This window comes from Gracilinanus agilis, chromosome 5, assembly GCF_016433145.1.
Source record: "Gracilinanus agilis isolate LMUSP501 chromosome 5, AgileGrace, whole genome shotgun sequence".
In the NCBI taxonomy this organism is placed as follows: Eukaryota; Metazoa; Chordata; class Mammalia; order Didelphimorphia; family Didelphidae; genus Gracilinanus; species Gracilinanus agilis.
The window spans coordinates 130,865,825-130,889,348 of NC_058134.1; the positions used below are offsets into that span (position 1 = coordinate 130,865,825).

The following is a 23,524-nucleotide window of genomic DNA, read 5'->3' on the forward strand; positions in this document are numbered from 1 at the left end:
GTTAAGTATTATAGCAGTAAGCTACCAAGTGAAAACAAATACGGGGCTAAAGAATTCAGAGCAGGTGGCACCACCTGTTTCAGTCTAATCCCAGCCCCAACAATCTGCCACCTAGATGTGTGGCAGAAGAGAGAATATGAGAGTGACTCATAGTTGGGAGAAGAGGGAACCCGTTGTGACTCTAGCTCTGCTACTGAGTCTTCCTTGCAGGAGGATTATTATAATAATTAGTGCTAGGAGATATTGACAACTCTGTCTGTGTGAATCAACTATAGAAAATCTAGCCCCCCCCCCAAATTTGCTGGCATGGCTGGAAAGCTAATAGCTTCAAGTTCAAAACCACAATCTAGATGGATGTGCATGAACTTATACTGCTGATTTATTTGCTGTAGAAATCTGAGTAAGAGCAGAATCCAAACAGTGATGTAGAAAAGAGCTCCCCAAAAAGATTGTAGGAAGCACAATAAAAGTGAAGGTGTTTGGCCCTTGTTGCTAGTGAAATAGAAGTTGGGATGGTCTTTAGTTGCCACTTTTGGGATAAATGAGCATGCTAAAAACCAGAAGAACTATTTTCTCTTATCAAATGGGTCAAATATCCTAATTGCTAGGGATAACTCTAATGGTAGTTAGGATTTTATTACTCTCCCATCTGTACTTCCCATTATTCCTTTAGATGCCAATTAATTTTGTCAGATTATGCTGGCTGAGACTGAGCCATCAAAATGAACTAAACTTTTTTTAAACCACCAAAGCTGAAGAACTGCCTGATCATTATCAACCTTAATTTATTTTTATTAGATTAGGAAGGAGTTAGAATTTTAGAAACAGGATGATTTGGTCAGTTTCCCCTTTGCTGAGCTTTTCATTCATACTTAAAACTTCAAAATTATTTTACTTTAAAAAATTAAGCTTTATCCTTTGCTCAGTAACCTCAGATTTCAAGCTTAAATGCTCCAGTAGAGGTTAAGAATAAAATATAAGACAGAAACATCAATGTATGCAACAAAATTCTTTGTCAAATAGAAGACAAACTTAACGGGGCTTTCTACCTGGAAGTCCAATTTTAAAAGCTTTTAAAATGCAAGCATATTTTAAGTACACAGGTGAAATAGCATCATGCCTTTGACAAATAAACCAGGTCAAAATTTTACAAGAATCCTTTGAGGTAACTATTTGTTTTTAAAACAATCAAGATCTTTTACATGGTAACAAATTCTTCTAGAGATATAGAATGACTTACTAGTTCAGAAATGGAGTCAGAAAGACTTGGTTAGAATCAAGTACTACCTCTGTAACATATTCACTGTGTGACTACTGGCGATCCACTTTACTTCCCAATGCCCAAAACAGCCCTAAGAATATTAGTTACAGAGTTCCCTGTATGCATTTACAATGACAGTTCCCATACCAGGAGTTTTCTACACTAATGTAACATCATAGGACTGAACATATAAATTTGGTTGTCCCAAAAGTCTTAGCACAGGTGGCAAACATTTATATGTCACTTTAAGGTTTGCAAAGTAGTTTACACATATTATCTCTAACAGTATAAATAGATATCACAAACTCAAGAAATAGAGGTTCCTTTCCTGGCTTAGATCTATTAGAAATCAGAGAGCCCCTGGGTATTCAGACAGCTGTGCATAGTGAACTTGGAATCAGCAGACTTGAACCCAAGCTCTGTCATGATTAGCCATATAATTTTGGACAAGTTATCTAACCTTTCTGGTCTCAGTATCTGCAAAAGAGAGATAATAACACATTACCTTTATAATAGGGCTTTTATAAAAAATGGTAAACTCTTAAGTGAAATGTAAAGATTTCTTCAGCCTCAGCTTTAAAATTATTTTATAAAACAAATAAAACTGGATCTAAACAATTGGAAAGCCATTGATTGCTCATGGGTAGGACGAGCTAACATAATAAAAATGACAATTCTACCCAAATTAATTTACCTATTTAGTGCCATACCTATCAAGCTACCAAAAAACTTCTTTACTGAATTAGAAAAAACTATAACAAATTTCATTTGGAATAACAAAAGATCAAGAATATCAAGGGAAATAATGAAAAAAAATGTGAAGGAAGGGGGCCTAGTAGTACCAGATATTAAACTATACTATAAAACAGCAGTCATCAAAACAATATGGTACTGGCTAAGAGACAGAGAGGAAGATCAATGGAATAGACTTGGGGGTAAATGACATCAGCAAGACAGTGTATGATAAACCCAAAGAGCCCAACTTTTGGGACATGAATCCACTATTTGACAAAAACTGCTGGGAAATTTGGAAAACAATATGGGAGAGATTAGGTCTAGATCAACATCTCACACCCTACACCAAGATAAATTCAGAATGGGTGAATGACTTGAATATAAAGAGGGAAACTATAAACAAGTTAAGTGAACACAGAATAGTTTACTTGTCAGATCTCTGGGAAAGGAAAGACTTTAAAACCAAGCAAGAGTTAGAGAAAATTACAAAATGTAAATTAAATGGTTTTGATTATATTAAACTAAAAAGTTTTTGTACAAACAAAAACAATGTAGTCAAAATCAGAAGGGAAACATCAAATTGGGAAAAAATCTTTATAACGAAAAACTCTGACAGGGGTCTAATTACTCAAATATACAAGGAGTTAAATCAATTGTATAAAAAATCAAGCCATTCCCCAATTGATAAATGGGCAAGAGACATGAATAGGCAATTTTCAGGTAAAGAAATCAAAAGTATCAATAAGCACATGAGAAAGTGTTCCAAATCTCTAATAATTAGAGAAATGCAAATCAAAACAACTCTGAGGTATCACTTCACACCTAGCAGATTGGCTAAAATGAAAGAAGGGGAGAGTAATGAATGCTGGAGGGGATGTGGTAAAATTGGGACATTAATGCATTGCTGGTGGAGCTGTGAACTGATCCAACCATTCTGGCTAGCAATTTGGAATCATGCTCAAAGGGCTATAAAATAATGCCTGCCCTTTGATCCAGCCATACCATTGTTGGGTTTGTACCCCAAAGGGTTCATAGATAAACAGACTTGTACGAAAATATTCATAGCTGCGCTTTTTGTGGTGGCAACAAATTGGAAAAGGAGGGGATGTCCTTCAATTGGGGAATGGCTGAACAAACTGTGGTATATGCGGGTGATGGAATACTATTGTGCTAAAAGGAATAATAAACTGGAGAAGTTCCAGGCGAACTGGAGAGACCTCCGGGAACAGATGCAGAGCGAAAGGAGCAGAGCCAGAAGAACACTGTACACAGAGACTGATATACTGTGGTAAAATTGAATGTAATGGACCTCTGTACCAGCAGCAATACAATGACCCAGGACAATTCTGAGGGATTTATGGTAAAGACGCTACCCACATTCAGAGGAAGAACTGCAGGAGAGGAAACATATAAGAAAAGCAACTGCTTGAACGCATGGTTTGGGGTGGACATGATTGAGGGTGTGGACTCGAAACTACCACACCAATGCAACCACCAACAATTTGGAAATTGGTCTTGATCAAGGACACATGACAAAACCAGTGGAAATGTGCATCGGCCATGGGTGGGGGAAGTGCGGGGGGCGAAGGGGAAAGGAGGAGCATGAATCATGTAACCATGTTAAAAATGAATATTAATAAATGTTTGAAAAAAAATTAAGCTTCACCCTTTGCTAAGTAACTTCAGATTTCATACTTCCATTCCCTCCCTGCTCTCAAAGAATTCTAGGCATTCATTAATATCGCCAGGATCAAACATAATGTCTTTTTTTGGCATTCAAAACTCTTTCTAACCTAGCATCTTTCTCCCTTTCTAGTCTTCTCACACTTTCTTTTCCTCCAAGAATTTTTTTTCCAGTAACATTTGGAATTTCTTGAACATCACATTGAATCTTCCATCTCTAAGCCTTCACTCTAGCTGTCTCCCATATCTGAATGCTCTCTTCTTTGACCTTCATATCTTGGTTTTTCTTGAATTTCTTCAGACCTCAGCTCAATCCTACCTATTCCAGAAGACCTTTTGGGGGCCTTCTGTCTTCTGCTGCCTTCCCCTCCCAAACTGCCTTTGGTCTACACTGTGCCTATCTTATTCAAATCTAGCTATTTAGATACTGTCTTCAAAATTATTTTACTTTAAAAAATTACGCTTTATCCTTTGCCAAGTTTAGCTCTTTAGATACTGTCTTCTCCATTAAAATGTAAGTTTCTTGAGGGCAGGAACTATGTTTTTTAATTTCTTCATATCCATTGAATATAGCATAGTACCTGGCAAATAGTGTTTAACAAATGCTCTTTGACTTAACTTGCAAAATTAAAAAATTAAATTAAATTAAAAAGAAGTACTGTGCAAATATACAAGAAAAAAGCACTGGCACCAAATACCTCTTTTAAGTGAAAATATTAGTAAATCTTTGCCTTTCACTTCCGGGTTTACCATTTTTTATAAAAGCCCTTATTATATATATATATATATTATATAAAGATAATGTTATAAAGGTAACAAACTATCATTATCTCTCTTTTGCAGATCCGAGACCAAAAAGGTTAAATAATTTGGCCAACATTATATGGCTAATCATGACAGAGGCAGGACTTAGGTTCAAGTCTCCTGACTCTAAGTTCACTATGCACAGCTGTCTGAATACCCAGGGGCACTCTGATTTCCAATAAGTCCAAGCCAGGAAAGATGTCAGAAGGAAGCACACATTCAGAATGCTCCATAAAGATGTGGAATTTCTTGAAAAGTTCTAATGACAGGGAAAATAATTTGATATTTGAAATATATGATTGTACAGTAGGAGACTTTGTTCATTAAAAAAAAAAGGCAATTGCCAGTCCCTTCTATCCCAATTAGTCTCTGTAGGGAACTGTAGTGACCCTTCCTCCCCTATGCCCACACACCAAAGCAAAATCCCTGGAGTTCATTAAAGAGTGTGGCCCTGATTAGATAGAAAGGTAGACATGAAAACAAACATGGCAACCTATTGGCCCTTGTGTGCCACAGGCCACAAGCACTGCTTATTGAGTTTGATTTCTTAATGTTCACTTAATCCGGACATTCTTTCTCATACTGACTTTCTTCCTCATACCACTCTCTCAAAGACTTCCTTGACAAGGAACTTAACAGGAATGAGATTCAGACCATGGTTAGCCAATCAACGGACAATTCCTACCAATATAATCATTGCATCAACACCCAGAACCAACCCTGGCTCTTGAGTATCCACTCTGGTTTCCATTATTAAATATAAACCTTTTATCTGGCAGTATAGATTTCTTCTGTGCAAATCTCATTCTGTTGTCATTTGACTAAAGACCTTCCTGAAAGCAAAAAAGATGAATTAAGTAACCTACAAATGTCCTTTTTTTAAATTTAATTTTATTGATTAATTTTAAAAAGTTTTCCCAAGGTTACATAATTCATACAAATATATAATTTGACTTTTTTTTTAAATAGTAAGAAACTGGCCTATACAAAAAGATCAAAGAAACAGGATAAAAACAGACACATATACACACACACAGAAACATACAGCCACTGTTTTTGTAGGGACAAAGAGCTGGAGACTAAAAGAATGGCCATAAATTAGGGTTTGACTGAACTGTGGTGATAGTATATAATCATAATGGAATATTATGGGCCATAAGAAATAATAAAATGTCAAGTTTCAAACCCTCCTAGGAAAAGGTATCAACTGATGCAAGGTGAACTGAGAAGATCTTGGAGAGCAATTTATACCATAATGATATGCAAAATAAAAATGACTGAAAAATTTTAGAATTCTGGTCTGCTGATGAGCTACAATCCAAAGGCTTGGTAATGAAATATATAGTCTGCCTCCTAAGAGAGGTGATAAGTTAACTCAGGGTACAAAATGAGATATCCATTTCTGTATTTAGACAATGTGGAGATTTGTTTTGCTTAACTATATGTACTTTGTGCAAGGGCTTAAATTTTTTTTTTTCTTTAGCTTGAGGGAGAAGAGGAGAGTGGGAAGGGAGGAAGGGGATTAAACATGATGATATCATTTTTTTAAAGAAAAGTTTAAAAGGCAGTTAGTGTTTTTTAAATGCATAAGGGGAACAGAATAAAAGTCCAAAGAAATATAGACAAACAGGACAGCTTGTTAGATAACATGTTGAATTATATTTTTTAAAGAGAAAAACAAACCATCCACAATATAAATTCAGAGCTTTACATATGGTCCTCTTTTCCTGCTCTGTTTTGTATTTAGAAATGTGCATCTTTGGTGTTAAAAGTTCAATTATTTTTCAAGATTACTAAGATTTTTTTAAATAGTAAGGCGCTGTTTTTTATTAATAAAAAATTTTCTCAAACCTGGGAGTAAATGGAGGTGATATAGCTTAGATGGATTATAGGCTTCTCTTTAGTTTCCCTTACAGACTTTTCCAAGTCTAATACAAATAAGGTAGGAGGCTCTCTAAGTGAGTTAGCTGAATCCCATTGGAAAACAGATGCTTCAAGCTACAGAAAAAGCTGTTTTATCTGGCATTTTTCCAATTGGGAAGCTCTAGAAACCATTATATTTGTTATTCTTTAGTATACATTTTAAATCTAGTAATCATGCCCATGTTAATTTAGAATATTCTAAGATTGATTTAGGGTTAGTGAATGTTTGTTGTTAGCATTGTTTTTGAGGAAAGCAGTACAAATTGAACTGCCTCTTGATGGTTTCACAAACAATGGTGATTTTCATGCAAATCACTGCCCTTTTATTCACTTTGTAAATCTAAGCAGGGAAAGCTAGAAGAACTATAAAGAGGGAGATCACCTAGGGTACTGGGAATTAAATCTTAGTTAACTAGAAGTGTTGATTAACCACATAGAACCAAAACTTCTAACCTCTGCTCTTCCTCCAACATCCTTTTACCAAATGCCAAACTGAATAATGAATGTTAACTTCCTAGTCTTTAAAATTAACATCTGGCTTGATAGAGTATAGATATGCTTGCTCTTCTACTGTGCAGTAGAGGTATTTTTTTATATATAGTTCAGAACAGTAAGGGTTAGTTTAATTTGATTTTGTGTCTTTTTGTGGAGTGGGGAATGAGGGGAAGTAAGGGTGAGGTTATACTTATATTAGAAGACCTGTATTATAGATTTAATTTGTTCACTAGCAAAGTAACTTTACTTTAATTTTTTTTCAAATAAGGAAATTAAAGCATTGAACTCTAAATTCTCTTAAGGATTTAAAATGTCATTTTTTATGTGTTCATAACACTATTGAAAATCTCTTCAAATACAGCATCTTTTGGTCCTGAGATTTCAGAAATGTAATATATTATAGTCTCCTTTCATTTCAGATCAGTCAAAAGAGATTAGTTCAGAGAAACACGAATTCTCTAGATCTTGCATTCCATACATCTTCAAGTCATTCTTTTCCCCAATATCTTCCATTTGTAATGGCAGATTTCAACAAACTCTTTAAAATTTGTGGACATCTTTTCAAGACTTATTTCAGTACAAGTATATTTATTTTAATTTACTCAAGTCATACTAGTATTAAGATGAAAATGTTTACTGAAGGAAGTAACACTTGCATATCTAACTACAGCTAGGCCCAAACATGTGTAAATAAAAAAAAATTATATTTCTATTTGACTAGCACACTTTCTATTTCTAATTACTCTTCAATTGACAGATAACTTTACTTAACCTTAAGTTTCTCTGCAATTACTTAATGATTCATAAAGCACTTAAGTGTACCAAGGGACATCACAATTTAAATTAATTCTACATCTTTTTTTACAAAGGGAAATATCTTTTCTATTGTATTTAGATTAATCATCCCATAATATACCTCTTTTCTAAGTTATATTGTTTAATGGTTTTCCTGAAAGCAAGACATGCCTGTGAGCCTTATTGAGACTACTGAAATTGATTCATGATAAAATATGTTTATTGCTATGAGAGACTAGAAGTGATTATTTGAGGAGAAAAAATAAAAGTTTGAGCAACTAAAACTATTAGATTAATGCTCTTTCTGAATAAGATAAATATATTTGGATGTTTAAAAATAATTCTCAACTCTTCTTGTGGTATATGTATTTATCTACTTTTTCATGGATGAAGAATCCAAGATGAAGTGTAAAATGACTTTCACTTACCACAAAATCAGAGAATGAAGTGAACAACAAGGAAATGGGCTGAGGAAGGTGAAGGGGGCAAGTTTGTACAGGATCTTGAAGACAGGGGCAAAGTTTTACAAGGTTGTGAAATGAATAAGAAACGAGATTCTCAAGATGAAGGTGATGTTTTCCTACTTCTGAGTTCAGGTGAATAAATGAAAAGAAGTGGATGAAACTTGCTGGTTTTTCTAGCAAAGGCACCTTTCACTGTGGTAGTTGTGTGCTCCAAATAATAATTGCTTGAGATTTTTGCTTTCCATGCAGGGAAGATAGACATTCCTGCCGTCCTCATCTCTCTCTCAGCTGGGGCCAGATTGTTCATGTGGTGATATGTCAGAAGACTTTTAGACCAGTTTTCCAAGACTCTTATGAACAAGTTCTGGAAGAACAAGTGGATTTTAAGAGAGATGTTTCCATATTTTCTGATTTAGTTATAGTTAACTTAAAGAATAATATTTGATGGGAAATGTTAGATATATAAAGAGCTTTACCAAATTCCTTAAGGATTTGAATGTTAATGCTGTAAGTTGCTTTATATGCAAACTAAATCCTGAGTGTTTCGTATTTTTGACACTTATAATAATGGATTCACTGCTCAAAAGTATGCACCTAGAACCTAGAACATCTTCAGTAAGATTAAGATTATATAATAGTACTAAAATTTAGTGATTATCTAATGGAGTAAAATTTGAAGACCTAGAAAACTCTAAACTCAACCTTATGAGTTGAAAAGTTTTAATGACTAAACAAAGGCATTTTGCTCAAAAACTATAGAAAGAATTTTTTTGAAAAAAAATAGAAATGATTATTTTTGGTTCATTTTCCAAAATGAGACAAAAATTCCATTTTCATCAATCCAAAGCTAGGTAGCCTATTTTTTATGAGCTAAACAAATGTCTCTCCAATTAGAAGCTTACTGACAGACCTTGAGGTAGAAGTATCTCAAGAGAAGAAAAGAAGGAAAATCATTGGGAGGGTGAGAAAAAATGGTAAAAAGAAAATAATAATGTAGTTAATATAACATTAATCTTTTAAGATGGTTAGAAAAGGGAAGAAGGAGGGGAAGGAAGGAGAGAGACAAACAGAGAAATATTTGTAAAATTCTAAGTGCCAATCACTATGCCAAGTTGTAGAGACACAAATTTAAAAATGGATAGGAGCAGTGACTGCTGATGAGGAACTCATGGTCTTACAGGGAAAGACAACAGGTTTAGAGAAATAATGGCCAGGGAGGAGTCTTTTATTCTGAGTAGTCACCAGAAAACAAGAATGACAAATATATCATAAAAGAGCTAATTAAATGCCCTTTCCTAAAGCCATTACAGTATTGATTTGATTGTGATTCCCAGAGCAAGAAGTCAAAAGAGAAGGGTGGAGGTAACATATAATAGAAGTAGTGGAATATTAAATATAGTTTGGGGATGGCTAGATATTGTGGACTATGTCAATTCACACTCACCAATCAAAGCAGCTTAGTTCACAGGGTAGGAAATTCAAAGATGAGTAAATTCAGTCCTCCAGTTTAGGACATGGTATCTGAAAGTTTAGTGATCCTAAGAATGCAAAAATAGAGTAGATGGTAGAAAGATAGACTGATGCTAGCCATTCCTCCTCCAATATTGCTGTTGCAAAGCTGATTTTATGGAACCCAAGCATGAAACTTCATATTTATCTCCTTTAACTCTTCATCTTCTTCAGACCAAAAGCCATTTCCCAATGGAGGAATAGTCAAAGGATATGAACAAAGAGTTCTCCAAGAGAATTGCAACCTATTAACAACCATATATGTTTCACATCACTAATGAGAAAAAAACACCATCAAGGTTGTATGTCAACCTCAACAAATTGTCACCATGAAAACAAAAGACAGGAATAGTGAGTGTTGGTGGGATTGTGGAAAGAAAGGCATGTTAATGCATTGTCAGTGAAGCTATGAGTTGGTCAACCATTCTGGAATTTGAGTAAGAAAATGAATGAAAGTAACCCTTGGATCCAGAGATTCTTCTGCCAACCATGCTTTATGGAGGTCAAATAAAAAGAAAGGATCCACTTTTACAAAAAAGCAATACTTTTTTGTGGCAGCAAAGAACTGAAAACAAACTAAATGCTCATATATTAGGAAACGGTTAAGTACATGAATGTAGCAGAATATTACTGTGTTGTAAGAAATTATGTAAAAAGGACAGCTAGATAGTTCCGTGGATAGAGCACCAGACCTGGAGATGGGAGGTCCTGGGTTCAAATCCAAACTCTGACACCTCCCAGTTATATGACCCTGGGCAAGTCATTTAATCCCAATTGCCTAGCCTAAACTTCTTCTGCCTTGGAACTAATATTTACTATAAATTCCAAGACAGAAAGTAAAGATTAAAAAAAAGGAAAAGAAATCCTGTAAATGATAAATAGAGAGAAATATGGAAAGATTTTCATGAACTTATCAAAAGTGAAATAAACAAATTTTATTTCAAATAAACAAATAGCTCACACATATATATCCATATATAATAACTACAAACAAATGCAAAAAAACAGCTATAAAACAATTAAAATGGAGTGTTGCAAAATTATTTTTAAATGCTCAACCTCAACAAAAAGATGCCTTCTCCTTGTTCTTTTGATTCAAGCTCCACATGTGTAAAATATTGTATATAATTCCAGATTTTTTGTGAATGTTGATTGTTTTTTTTTTTAAACCCTTGTACTTCGGTGTATTGTCTCATAAGTAGAAGAGTGGTAAGGGTGGGCAATGGGGGTCAAGTGACTTGCCCAGGGTCACACAGCTGGGAAGTGGCTGAGGCCAGGTTTTGAACTTAGGACCTCCTGTCTCTAGGCCTGACTCTCACTCCACTGAGCTACCCAGCTGCCCCCGAATGTTGATTGGTTTTGCTAAATTTTTTTTCTTCCCCCTTTTTTTTAACTTTATTTTCAGGAATGACTTCATGATAGTGGAAAATGATACAGGCAGACATTCTGGCAATGTAAAAACAAAAGATTTCAGCAAAACCTAGTTTTAAAAACACTAATTTTTTTACTTGATTCTTTCGCTTTCTACTTTTAGCCTGATTATATCTTTCTAGTTGTTGAATCTGTCATCTCATGTATTAGCTATCCTTCACAGTTTTATATCATCTGAAAATTTTCTACATATCCCTTCTGTGGCATTATCCAAATAAGGAATATAAATTTTGAACATTTTCCAAACCTATAACATAGGTAAAACAAGATATCCCTGTTTTACAGATGAGGAAGAAAGGGTTTGAGGCTGTCATCTAACTAGAAGTGGTAGATTCAGAATTTAAATTCATCCCTCTTGATTATAATTCTGACATTTTTCCTACTGTCTACATACCAAAAATGAATCGAATATTTACATTTTTACTCTTTTGAAGCATTCTGTATGTGCAGTTCTCTTGATCTCCCTGTGATTCTATTTTCACTACCTCAGAGCACCCCAAATCCTTCAAGGACTACTAGAAAACTCAAAAAATTTTCTGGGGAGCTTAATATAAGAAACACTTTAAAGCTAGTTTGGACTGTAGTAAAAAGGAGATAGAATTCTTCTGGTGCCAAATCGAGATTGGCCATCTACCACCTGGGGAGTAGCTGTGAAATATTTATCTAGAGGATATCTCTTCTAATATCTTCATTTTATCAGTCCTGGGGGAAGAGGGAGGAGAGCAATGGTCAAGGTTATAGCAATGCCAGAATACAACATAAACAAAAAATAAAATGTGGTCAGACCCTCAAAATCTTGAACCCATGGTTACTTATGGATTCCTCAGAGCAGTGAAAACATTTATGGGTCCATCGGGCCAGTAATCCCCTAATTAAAAAAAAAAAAGTCAGAATTCCTAGAACTTCATCCTTCTGGTACATTCATTTAAAAATATCTTTAAACTGTTCTTGATCCCAGAAATTAATTAAAAGTTAGAAAGGAAAATCTTTCAAACCTCCCAAAATGGCTTTCACAAAGCCCTTACTTTTACTCCACAGATTTGGAAGCCAGACTTTCTGAATCAAATGTCAAAACATGTGAAGAGTATATCCCTTTTGTAAAGCAAAAAAATTTTTTTTCTTGAAATGGGGACAACTTTCAAAGCATATTCCAATGAAAAGAGTTAAACCAGCCCCTGGCTTCTCTAGCAAAAAGTTTGCTTAACTTCACTTTATACACAATGCTCAATTGTTGGGTTTCCTTTGGTAACTTTGAAGGACTGCCTTATCCCCAAGCTGTAGACAAAACATGGTAGATATTCTTTGGGAAGTTGAGCTGGAGTCAGAAAGACAAATCTAGCTTCAGATACTCATTAGCTATGTGACCCTGGGAAAGTCACCTAACCCTGTTTGCCTCAGTTTCCTCATCTGTCAAATGAATTGGAGAAGGAAATGGAAAACTATTCTAGTAACTTTGCTAAGAAAACCCCAAAAGGGAATACAATGAGTTGGACATGACTAAAAATTACTAATCAACAACAAAAAAGTGTTATTAATAGGAAGTACATATGGAAACAGAAGACAAAATTGAGGGAACAACAGGTGACTGCTGGGATCAATAGTACTATATGCTGGATGAGTTAGCATCTGGAATGTTATATTCATAGCACAAAGATGCCTAGAGGTCAAGTATGAAAAATACTAGACTTGGAATATTTGATATGTGCATTTACATGTTACAGCCTCATAGGGGAATTACCATCTTTTAATTATGAAATTTGACAGATATAATGCAACACATCCATAAATGCTTTTCTTGAACAGGTCAGCCAGTATACCTTTGCTATGTGCAGTTACAGAGAAAAGAAATCTGAACCACAAGAGTTAATGCAGCTTGAAGGATATACTGTAGACTACACAGACCCACATTCAGGTAACCGATTCCTTTTTTATTTTCTTTTTTCACTAGCATTTGTATCTAAGTGTGTAATGCCCTTTATTCTCAACATTATTTGATGCTTGTTTAAACCTTCCAAATTGGTGACAAATAGTTGTCCTTTTTTTCCCCTAAGTACAAATTGTCTTAAGTGTCATTCTTTTTATGACAATTGTTTCATTTGAACTTTGTGAGGAATGTAGCCCTTTAGGAGTTCCCAGATATCTTGACTGACAGAAAAGATTTTCTGGGAAATAAGCAATAGATACTTTCTTTCTAGGACCCCCAACACCTCTAAAATTGGTAGAAAAGCTTAGGGTAGGAGGAAGAAAAATCCCAGAAGTAAATTTAGTGGCAGGGACTCTCATTCCTAGCCTCTTTCTAGATTCAGTCAGAGTACCTGGAGCCATCGTCCAGTACTGTGGTTTACTACCTGGCAGCTCTTACTAATCAACCTCAGTTTACCCTTCTGTAAAACAATAAGGTTGATTAGTCTAAGTAACTTCTAATATCTCTTTCAATCTCAATCTTATCCTTCCCTCAGGAAGAATTAAGCTACATTACATGAATTTCAAATATCTAAAACATGCTTATTGAATTAACTAACAAACATTTAATTACTATAGTTTGAGTAGTCCTTATTAACAGTACTAGTGGTTTTGAACAATGGGAAGTGAAGCCATTAGAAGAAGGGACATTATTTTTCTCTTTTAAAAAGTCCACAAATCATGTTCCTTGGTCTCATTTGAAAGTCCTACCAAAATCTGTGGGATGCAGCCAAAGCAGTACTTAGGGGGAAATTTATATCCTTGAGTGCATATATTAACAAATTAGGGAGGGCAGAGGTCAGTGAATTGGGCATGCAAATCAAAAAACTAGAAAGGAACAAATTAAAAATCCCCAGATGAAAACAAAATTAGAGATTATAAAAATTAAAGGAGAAATTAATAAAATCAAAAGTAAAAAAAAAAAACTATTGAATTTATAAATAAGACCGGAAGCTGTTACTTTGAAAAAACAAATAAAATAGACAAAGTACTGGTCAATCTAATAAAAAAAAAAGGAAAGAAGAATGCCAAATTAACAGTATCTAAGATGAAAAGGGAGACCTCAACTCTAATGAAAAGGAAATTAAGGCAATCATTTAAAACTATTTTGCCCAATTATATGGCAATAAATATAATGATCTAGGTGACATGGATGATTATTTACAAAAATATAAATTGCCTAGATTAACAGCAGAAGAAATAGAATACTTAAATAATCCTATATCAGAAAAAGAAATTGAACATGAAAGAACTCCCTAAGAAAAAATCCCCAAGGCCTGATGGATTCACAAGTGAATTGTATCAAACATTCAAAGAGCAACTAATCTCAATACTATACAAATTATTTGACATAATGAAAGTTAAACAAACAAACTAAAAAGAACAGAATTCTTGTGTTAATTAACCTAATTAAGGCAAAATGTACAATTCTTTATCTTCCTTATCAGTTCTGATTTTCTGGGGTTGACCAGGAAAGAGCCCAATAATAGATGCTATCTCCTTAGAAATTCAATCTTGTGTTTCACCTGCAAATAGAATTGCAAGTTTTCCAAAGAGTGAGGCTCTTCTTTGTAATAAGAACTGTTTCAAGAAACCAAACCTCAGAGATACATTGCAGTAGGGGAATAAATGTGTGATTTTCAAGTGGTTTTGTCCAGAGAGTCAGTTTCCCCAAGTTGTTATTTTTTTAAGTGATATGGCAATTGGAACCTTTCTTCAGTTTCCCTTTCTACCTTTCTGTGTATATATAGCCAGTATAAATGCTAGGCTATTCATACAGCTCTGCATCAGTAATAAGTAATTTTCTATTAGGGAATTTAATAAAAAGGGTAAAAAACTTTAATTTTACATATTTATTAAAGTATAAGTTTTATTTTAATAATGTTTATACCCATTTCCACAGGACTTCAGGGTGGCCAAATGTTCTTTAACGCTGTCAAAGAAGGAGATACAGTAATATTTGCAAGTGATGATGACCAAGATAGAATATTATGGGTCCAGGCTATGTATAGGGCAACAGGTCAATCATATAAACCTGTCCCAGCAACTCAAACCCAGAAGCTGAATCCCAAAGGCGGAACTATCCATGCAGATGCTGCTCAGCTTTGTAAGTTATTTTTTAAAAATAATTTGATTATCAATTAATAAGCTTAATATAATATAAAATTGTCTAATGTAAATTTGTGGAGTTTTATAGTTTATACAGTTTTACAGTTAAACTGATTCCTAATTAAATAAAAATAGTTCATTTTAATACAGATGCAACCAATTATCTAATTTTTATATAAATCTTAGACTAATGATTCCCAACCTCAGTTCAGCAACACACCAGGGTGTCTCCAATAATTTCAAGGGTGTGTCACAAAATTCTTCAGAAATTATCAAGACGAAATTCATTTTAATTCTCTATAATTTCAAAGATAAATCAGTGCAGAGAGGAATTTTTCAGAATATGGGGAAATGGCCCCAAACCAAGCAGTGATTGGATACCTCATGCCTAAATGTCTGGGAATCATTACCTTTAATAATTAAGTAGATGGGCCTTAAGAGAGAAGCAGTCTTTCTTTCCTAAGGTGTTTTACCAATATTACAATGCCAAATAATTATATCATACTAGTTGTTTTAAAATTGTCTCATGAACCCTAAATGTTTCCATTAATTCCAATTATTTAAATTATTTGTTAGTTATTTTTTACTGTATAATGCTATGTCTTCAAGAACTATGTACTTAGATTATACATATTATCATAATTAGTTACAAAATAATATGTTTTATAAATGTATTACATTGTAGTTGTTCCAAAAGCATAAATACCTACTAATTGGTAACCATTTTCAAGCAAAGCTTAAATTGTTATAGCAAAATCTCATCCCTTTTTGTCATGCTTTTCCTTTTCTTGAGTACCTTCAAAGGCTTGATGTGTTTTCCTAGAACGTGTGTGCGTGTGATTATTCATCCTGCCATTAGACTATGGTTTCTTCCCTCCCTTCACATAGTTGCTTTCATTTTCATGTACTTCTAAATATTTTTTACCTTATCTTTGGCCATTTTATTCTTTTTTTCCCCTCCTTCTGACTGATCAAATGATCTCTCACTCTTCTCCTGAGACCTCCTTCAGAATCTTGTTTGTAGGAAACTTTAAACCAAGCCAACCTAGGAAAATTATATTTGAGGAACATATTACATTCAGTAGGTGCCAACTAAATTTTAATTTATATGTCAGGGGGCAGCTGAGTGGCTCAGTGCATTGAGAGCCAGGCCTAGAGAGTGGAGGTTCAAACTGGCCTCAGACACTTCCTAACTGTGTGACCCTGAGCAAGTCACTTAACCCCCATTGCCTAGCCCTTACTGCTCTTCTGCCTTGGAACCAATACACAGCATTAATTCTAAGATGGAAGGAAAGTGTTTGTTTGGTTTTTTAATTGTATGGCAACTACGAAACTCTTCCTCTGAAGGGGCTGATGAATTAATAATACCCACCTTTATGATATAATAGATCAGCTGAAGCTAAAGTATAAGCAACAACTAATAATAGAAAACTCACATTTCTTCAGGGTTGAATGGATTACAAAGTATTTTCTCAACAATAACCCTGAGAGGTAAATATACAGAAAATTATTTTCCCCATTTTGCAGATGAAGAGAGTGAAGTTCAGAGACACGTATCAGATTATCCACTTTGTCAGCAGTGTAGAAGAAGGATCAAACTTTGAACCAAAGCCCACAGATTCCCAAGTCTAATGTACTTCCTTTTATACCACACAGCCCTCATATAGCAAAAGCATTTTCAGAATAATGAAAATATTCACACTTAAAATCAACATCCTCAACCTCCATTAAATCCCTCTTCTGATGCCTTTTAAAGTTTAAACCTGTGTTCCCTTGCTTAGCATATACATAAAACTGCTTATGATAGTTTTATTGAATGTGCCAGGCTCTGCTCACAGAGCTTTACAAATATATTCTATCATTTGATCCTCACAACAACTCTGGTAGGTAAGTGCTATTATTATCCACATTCACATTTGAGATTAAGTGGCTTGCCCAAGGTCACAAAGTTAGGAAGTGTCTGATGCAGAATTAGAACTCAGGTCTTCTGACTTTAGGCTTTACACTATAACATGTAGCTGCCTAAACACTCGTATTAATGAACTTGTAGATTTAAGTACGAAAGAGTAATATTCCTAAAAGAGAAAATGACAAAGATAATCAAGGAGTCTTTACATTGTGAAATTTTTTACTTTATGTAGAAAATTACTTGTATCCGTCTGAGGATTGGTAGCACCCACCATGTGTGTTCACTACGACATCTTAACCTACCATTTCCCTTCAGCCGGTCCAAAGCATTCAACAATAGAAATTCTTCTTGGAATCTCATTCTTCATTTCCTCCTACTCAGTCTTTTACTTTGTGATTTTCCTTCTTTTTTGTGTTTACACCTTATTTTTGGCTTTCATAATTTATAATTGATATTAAAGGTGTCCTTGCTAGAATATTACACTGTACCTTGAGTTTTTCAGAAGAAAAACACACCATGTTAGAAAATTGATGAGCAATTAATATATATTTAATTTGTTAAAAACAAGTACCTTGTCCTACATGAAACAACACAAATTCTGGTCACTGTGTTTGACATATTCAACAACAGACAGAACACATATGCAGAAGAGTAGAAATTCACAAGAAGAAGACATATGCCTATGGGATTATTCATCTTATGAGTTACCATAAGAAATCCAAAAAGCCATTGGACAAGTAGTTGGTAGTTATGAACAGCAACACATTAAATCAAGGAATTATGGAAGGAGAAATAGGCTAGGTTGGGGAAGTAAGCAATAGAATAGCAGTAAGAAGGAAGGACAACTAAGTGCTACCTCCTCCTTACCAGTCCACAGACCCCCACCCAACACCTTCAGAAAAATCTAGAAAGTATAGGAGATTTAAGTCCTGATTAGGAAATCCAAGAAAAAATTACAGCAAGCCATTTTCTTCCCAGTCAAGGTCCACACTGGGAGAAAATATAATCTATATTTCTAGGTAAGGAGGTCAAGCCGAAAACCTCCTTCAGAGAGAGACTGTGTCTGTCCCAAGGCAAAAAGAGGTTCCAAATCTAGCAGAGAGGGGCTCAGTCTTGTGTAGAGAACAGAGAATAGATGCCAACTGATAGTGCTGTCATTCACTATTCAGTTCCAGGTTATATATTTTCATAGATTGTTTCTGGAGCTGATGTTCCAAGGTAAAGAGAAGACAATGGTATATTAGGCAAAAGGCACATACAAAAGAAGGAAGCAGCTGTGTGGTTCTGACCCTAAGAATGGATAGGAAAAATTAAAAAAATATATATCATTGCAAAAACAACTGACCTGAAAAATGACCGGAAAAAAATAGAGCCTAACCATCTTATTTCAAGAAATCTCAAGAGAAAACTTCTCAAATCTCTTAAAACCAGAGGGCAAAAATGAAAATAGAAAGAATTATTCATAAACATAATCACCAGTCACCTCCTTAAATAAATGACAAAAAGAAAACTTACACGAAGATTATAACTGGAAGTCAAAGAAAAAAAATACTGAAAGCAACCAAAAAGAAAGAATTCAAGTACCAAGGAATCACATGCAGAAGTACATGAGATTTAGCATCCATCACTACAAAGAAAGTTTGAGATATTATATTCCAGAATACAAAGAATAGAGAATATATAAGAATATAAGAATAACTTATAATTGAAAATAACTTAGCCAGAAAAACTAAGTATAATCTTACAGGGGGAAAATTGATCTGCAATAAGTAAAGGACTTCCAAGCATTCCTGATAAAAAGACCAAAGCTGAAAAACTTTGAAATAGAGACCTGAGAGTCATGAGAAACAGACAAAAAAGTCAATATGGTGAGCAATCATCTTGTATTAAACAAGGATAAACTGTTTACATTCCAATTTGGAGAGATGTTACATGTGTCCCCTCAGAAGCATATTATCAGGGAACATAGAAGAAATCTAATGAAAAAACAAGTCTTGTAACAATTGGAGTATGTTTTGATTATTTAAAAAGAAGCATAGAAAAAATGAGAAAGAAGAATACACCATGAAGGCTTGGGGAAAGGTTAAGAAAAAGCTATCTCATGTAATTGGGGTGTACATATAGAAAGAAGCATGTACAAGCAAGGAGGAAGGGGTGGATGAACAATTGATACTTGAACCTAACTTTCACTTGAATTGGACAAAGGGAAAATGATCAGGTACAAAAATACATTTCATTCAACTAGGAAACAGGAGGGAAAACGGAAAATACAGGTGGTAATGAAGAAACGATATTAAATGAGGTATTAGTCCTGAACAAAATAAATTTTTTTGAATTAGAAATAATTCAACAATATTTCTACCAGCTCCTTTTTTTTAGTGTCAAAGAAAACCAAGGGGGTTCCTGACATTTGGGTAATGACTGACCCAAGTATGGTATTTAAGTATGATAAAATACTATTGCACTATAAGAAATGATGTTGGGGCTTTTTAGAAGGAAAAAAAATACCTGGGAAATTTTTATGAATTAATGAAGAATAAGGTGAGCAGAACCAGGAGAAAAGTTTTTATAGTGATAGCAATGTAGGAAAGACAAGCAACTTTGAAAGATTTAAGAACTCTAAGCAATATGATTATAAAATATGATTCCAGAAATATCATAATTAAGCATGATACCTACCTCCCTATAAGAGAGGTGATAGACCAGTGATGCTCATATTATGGAGGACTCTGGTGTGAGCGTTTCCTCCTCTGCTAAAGATAAGCAAGTTGTTTTTAACTGAGTCTTCAGGAATTTCAAGGGTGCTCTAAGAAGTTAAGCAACCTCCCTTTTATCAAACAGATAGTGTTGGAAGTAGGTTTTGAACACAGACCCCAAAGCTCAAAACTTGGTCTTCTATACCATGGTGCTTCTCATTTGCAATAAATAGAAGTTTTACCAAAATAGTCTTTTAGGTGCTTTAAAGCAGGACAATTCAGATCTTCCTATTATTTCCTTTGTGAGAAGCCTGCAATATCCACAAATGAGCTTTGAAGTAGTACCATGTACCCTGCTGACACTCAGTAAATTTTAGCTGATGATGAGCTCCTAATAGGAAGTCATCAACTAACCTCAGAAATGCTTTGACCTTCATTTTGTAAAACAACCCATTTAATACCCATGAGGTAGATAGAATAGTGGTGGTAAGGGAAAAGGAATTGGAATTGGTACAGGAAAAGTATATCATCAGAGGTCAAATAAAGGCAGTTTCATCTATTAGTGGTATCAAAGGCTAGTCAGAGCCAGTCACAATTCAGGTCCTATCTTGATGGTGTTGGAATCCCAGGAGTCATATCATCTATGGCCACTTGAGAGATTAACAGAAGAGGAAAGAGAAAAAAGAGAGAAGTATGATAGGTTTAATTTCTAGCCTGGCATTTTTGAAGGAGTACATGAAGCCCTGAGAGACATACACATTAATGTCTCCACATGTGATAGATAGACACTTTTTTTTGGCTGCCAGAAAGAAAATACAAACAGCACACTAAAAGTCAGGAATAATAGATTTTTGTATAATCTCTTGATCAAACTCTGCTGTATACTCCTTTCCTAGCGTTTTAAGGATTTTATTCTGTGATTCAGGTAATGATTTGGTGCTGATGCTCTTTAGAAAAGAAATTGGTTCCTTTTCCTCTCCAATGCCCTTTCTCCCACTCAGTCTTTCAATGAATAGTCAAAGTACCTTAACAACAACCACAAGATACTACTTCAGTGCTGTATTCTTTGCATAGAAGCATGAGAGTAGAAAAAAATCAATTTAGAAGAGAAAAGACTGACCTAGTCAATAGAATAATTCAGAGCAAAATAAATTCCTTAGGACAATGTCCCAGCAGTCTGTAAGCCAGTCATAACTAGCTCACATAAATTGACCTCAAAGAACCAACTCCCCACACAAAATAGAAATACCTTTAAAGATCTTGTTAACTCCTTTCTCTCTAGGACTAAACATGATGTATATAACCTAACCCTTTAGGGAATTCCATGAAGAAAAGACACCCTAACTCCTATGCAAACATTAGCAGAATTTAAATTTTTTCTTTCATGTTTTTGGCTAACTTTTAAATTTTGTTAATACATTTTGCTAAATTGCTGGAGACTTTTAAATGGAATTATCTTAATTTTTTTCTTTGTTCTTCCTCCTTCACCTGTCTTTATTCTAATGTCCTTGAGGAGTGAGGGGGGCCATTTTGATATAATCTAGAGACTATAGTAATGAGGATGTGATCAGATAATGCAAAACAAATGCATTAGAAGAATCAACAGACTCACTGAACCATTATGGGATGTCCTTCTGTACCAAATACTTAAAGGTTTGATTTCAAATTATTCATCAGACTCTGACAGTCAGTAGAGTAGAACTGGACATTGCAAGAGACAAGCTGATTATTAGTTCAAACTACAGTGACCAATCTTGTTGAATCACTTGTAGGCCAGACACATTTTGACTAGAGCCACAAAAAGAGCTGGAAAGTCCTTTTCAGGCTCTGCCTTCCTCAGACAGCAGATACCTGCTTGATCTAATCCTCTCTTTCAAGAAAGCTAAAAATTAGGGTTCCAGTTTAGGAAGATGAGGGGGCTGCTACAAATCTATTTCAAACCAAAATCTCTAGAATTTGGATATTAAAGAACATATAGTAGACATGATCTTCTTGATGTTTGCCATTACATATAACCTTTTTTATCTTTTTTCCTTCCCTATTCACTTTTTACTATCGCTCAGTTGATGCTGCATCAGTTTCCTTAATCATCTCCTCTTGGTCTTAATTTCTAGTTAGACTCTTCCTTCTTTTGAGCTTATATAATGTGAGTTTGATGTAATTCAGCAAATATTTGTTAACCTATGAGAATATGGATAATCTAGGGCAGCACTGAAAAAGAGAGCTATAATAATTGGAAAAAATTATAGACGGTCTATGCCTATAAAAAAGGCTATCTATGCCTAGATGAGGGTATTCTTGATGACGATTTAGAAAGGAGTAAGCAAACATGATAAGCAATAGTCTACAGCAAATGAGATATTAATTCATAATTGACTTGATAGACACAGGGAAGTCAAAATCTAATTATGATTACATTTGATTTATGATACAAATGCCTTGTATTTTCTATATAACAAAATATCCCTTACAATGAGATGGCCTTGGTTTATATGTTAAAATTAAAGGAGAATAATACACTGGAAAGAATATTATATTTTGAGAGAAAGAGACTTTAGATCCAAATCCTTTTCTTTCATAGACTTAACTGTTTGATCTTGGAAAAATCAATTAATCTCTTTAAGGCCCAATTTTTTCATCTCTAAAATGAAGAGGTTGGACTGGATGCCTCTTAGATCCCTTCTGGTTCTAAATCTGTGGTCCTATTATTATGAAAGATTCCTTGAAAGATAAGACGGAGATGAAATTTATTCAAAAACTTCCTGATTATTCTTATCAAGAACAACTTGAAACAAATAGACATATGCTTGCCAAAAGTTTTTGCAGCCATCATGGATGAAGCCCATCAGAGTCCAAACCAAAGAGGAATTCTTTAAGATGGTGAGGTTACAGGAATTCATCTGTTTGAGACAGGGAGTGATATTTTATTGATTACATCGAACCCTAAAACATTGCAAACCTAAATGATATCCACAAGCACTAAAAAGAATTCAGTCTAGCTATCTACATAAAAATTAGCTGAATATTCCTATTATAAAGACTATAATATTCATTTAGTCCACAGAACTATTTTTCCCTATAACAATAACAAATTATCTTTTAGAAAATCAATATTCTTCCAATATATTGCATACCTGAGAATAATTCAATATCTGAATTTCCAAGGAACCTAAAATAAGGGTCACTCAAAAAGGGCAATGGGAATGCATGATGGATAGAAATAGGCTCTCAAGTATTTCTAGCAAGAAATGGAATTTTGAAAGTCCCAAAAAAGATATCTCCAAAGAAAATCATAGTGTCATAGAACATAAAACTGGAAGGGATATCAGAACTCATTTATTTATGTGTCTTCACTGTAGAAATGAAGAAACTGAAGCCTAGTTTGGATTAAGTGACTTTCCCAAGGCCACACAGATAGAATATAGCAGATTTTAACTTGGCTTCTCTGACTCCAAAAGCAATGCTCTTTCTATTGTACCATGAATGGAAAAAAGAAATGCTCCATTCACATAGAAAGAGTGAGATGAAAATTCCATATGCTGCATCCATATCCACGTAATGTAGGCAAAGCTACAGGGTGGCACCTAGCATTTAATGTGAAGTTCCCATGGAAGACTAACCATAGGACTTGGACAAGAGTCACACAGGATGAAAAGTGATTGATAGGTTTGAGCTGCGCTGTTAGATCAGCACTGTTTTTCAAAGAGTGCCCACATTGATGATGATGATGTACTAACATCTAGATAGT

General features: G+C 34.5%; 1 protein-coding gene across 15 annotated transcripts in view; it reads left to right on the forward strand.

Annotated features, from left to right (window-relative positions):
- CADPS2 (calcium dependent secretion activator 2) overlaps positions 1–23,524 on the forward strand; it is a 694,484-nt gene that overhangs the window by 474,881 nt on the left and 196,079 nt on the right. For all 15 annotated transcript variants that reach the window (XM_044678498.1, XM_044678502.1, XM_044678507.1 and 12 more), the window contains exons 10-11: positions 12,904–13,012; positions 14,966–15,169. In XM_044678498.1, coding sequence (XP_044534433.1) covers positions 12,904–13,012; positions 14,966–15,169 — 313 coding nt within the window. The remainder of the gene's footprint in view (positions 1–12,903; positions 13,013–14,965; positions 15,170–23,524) is intronic.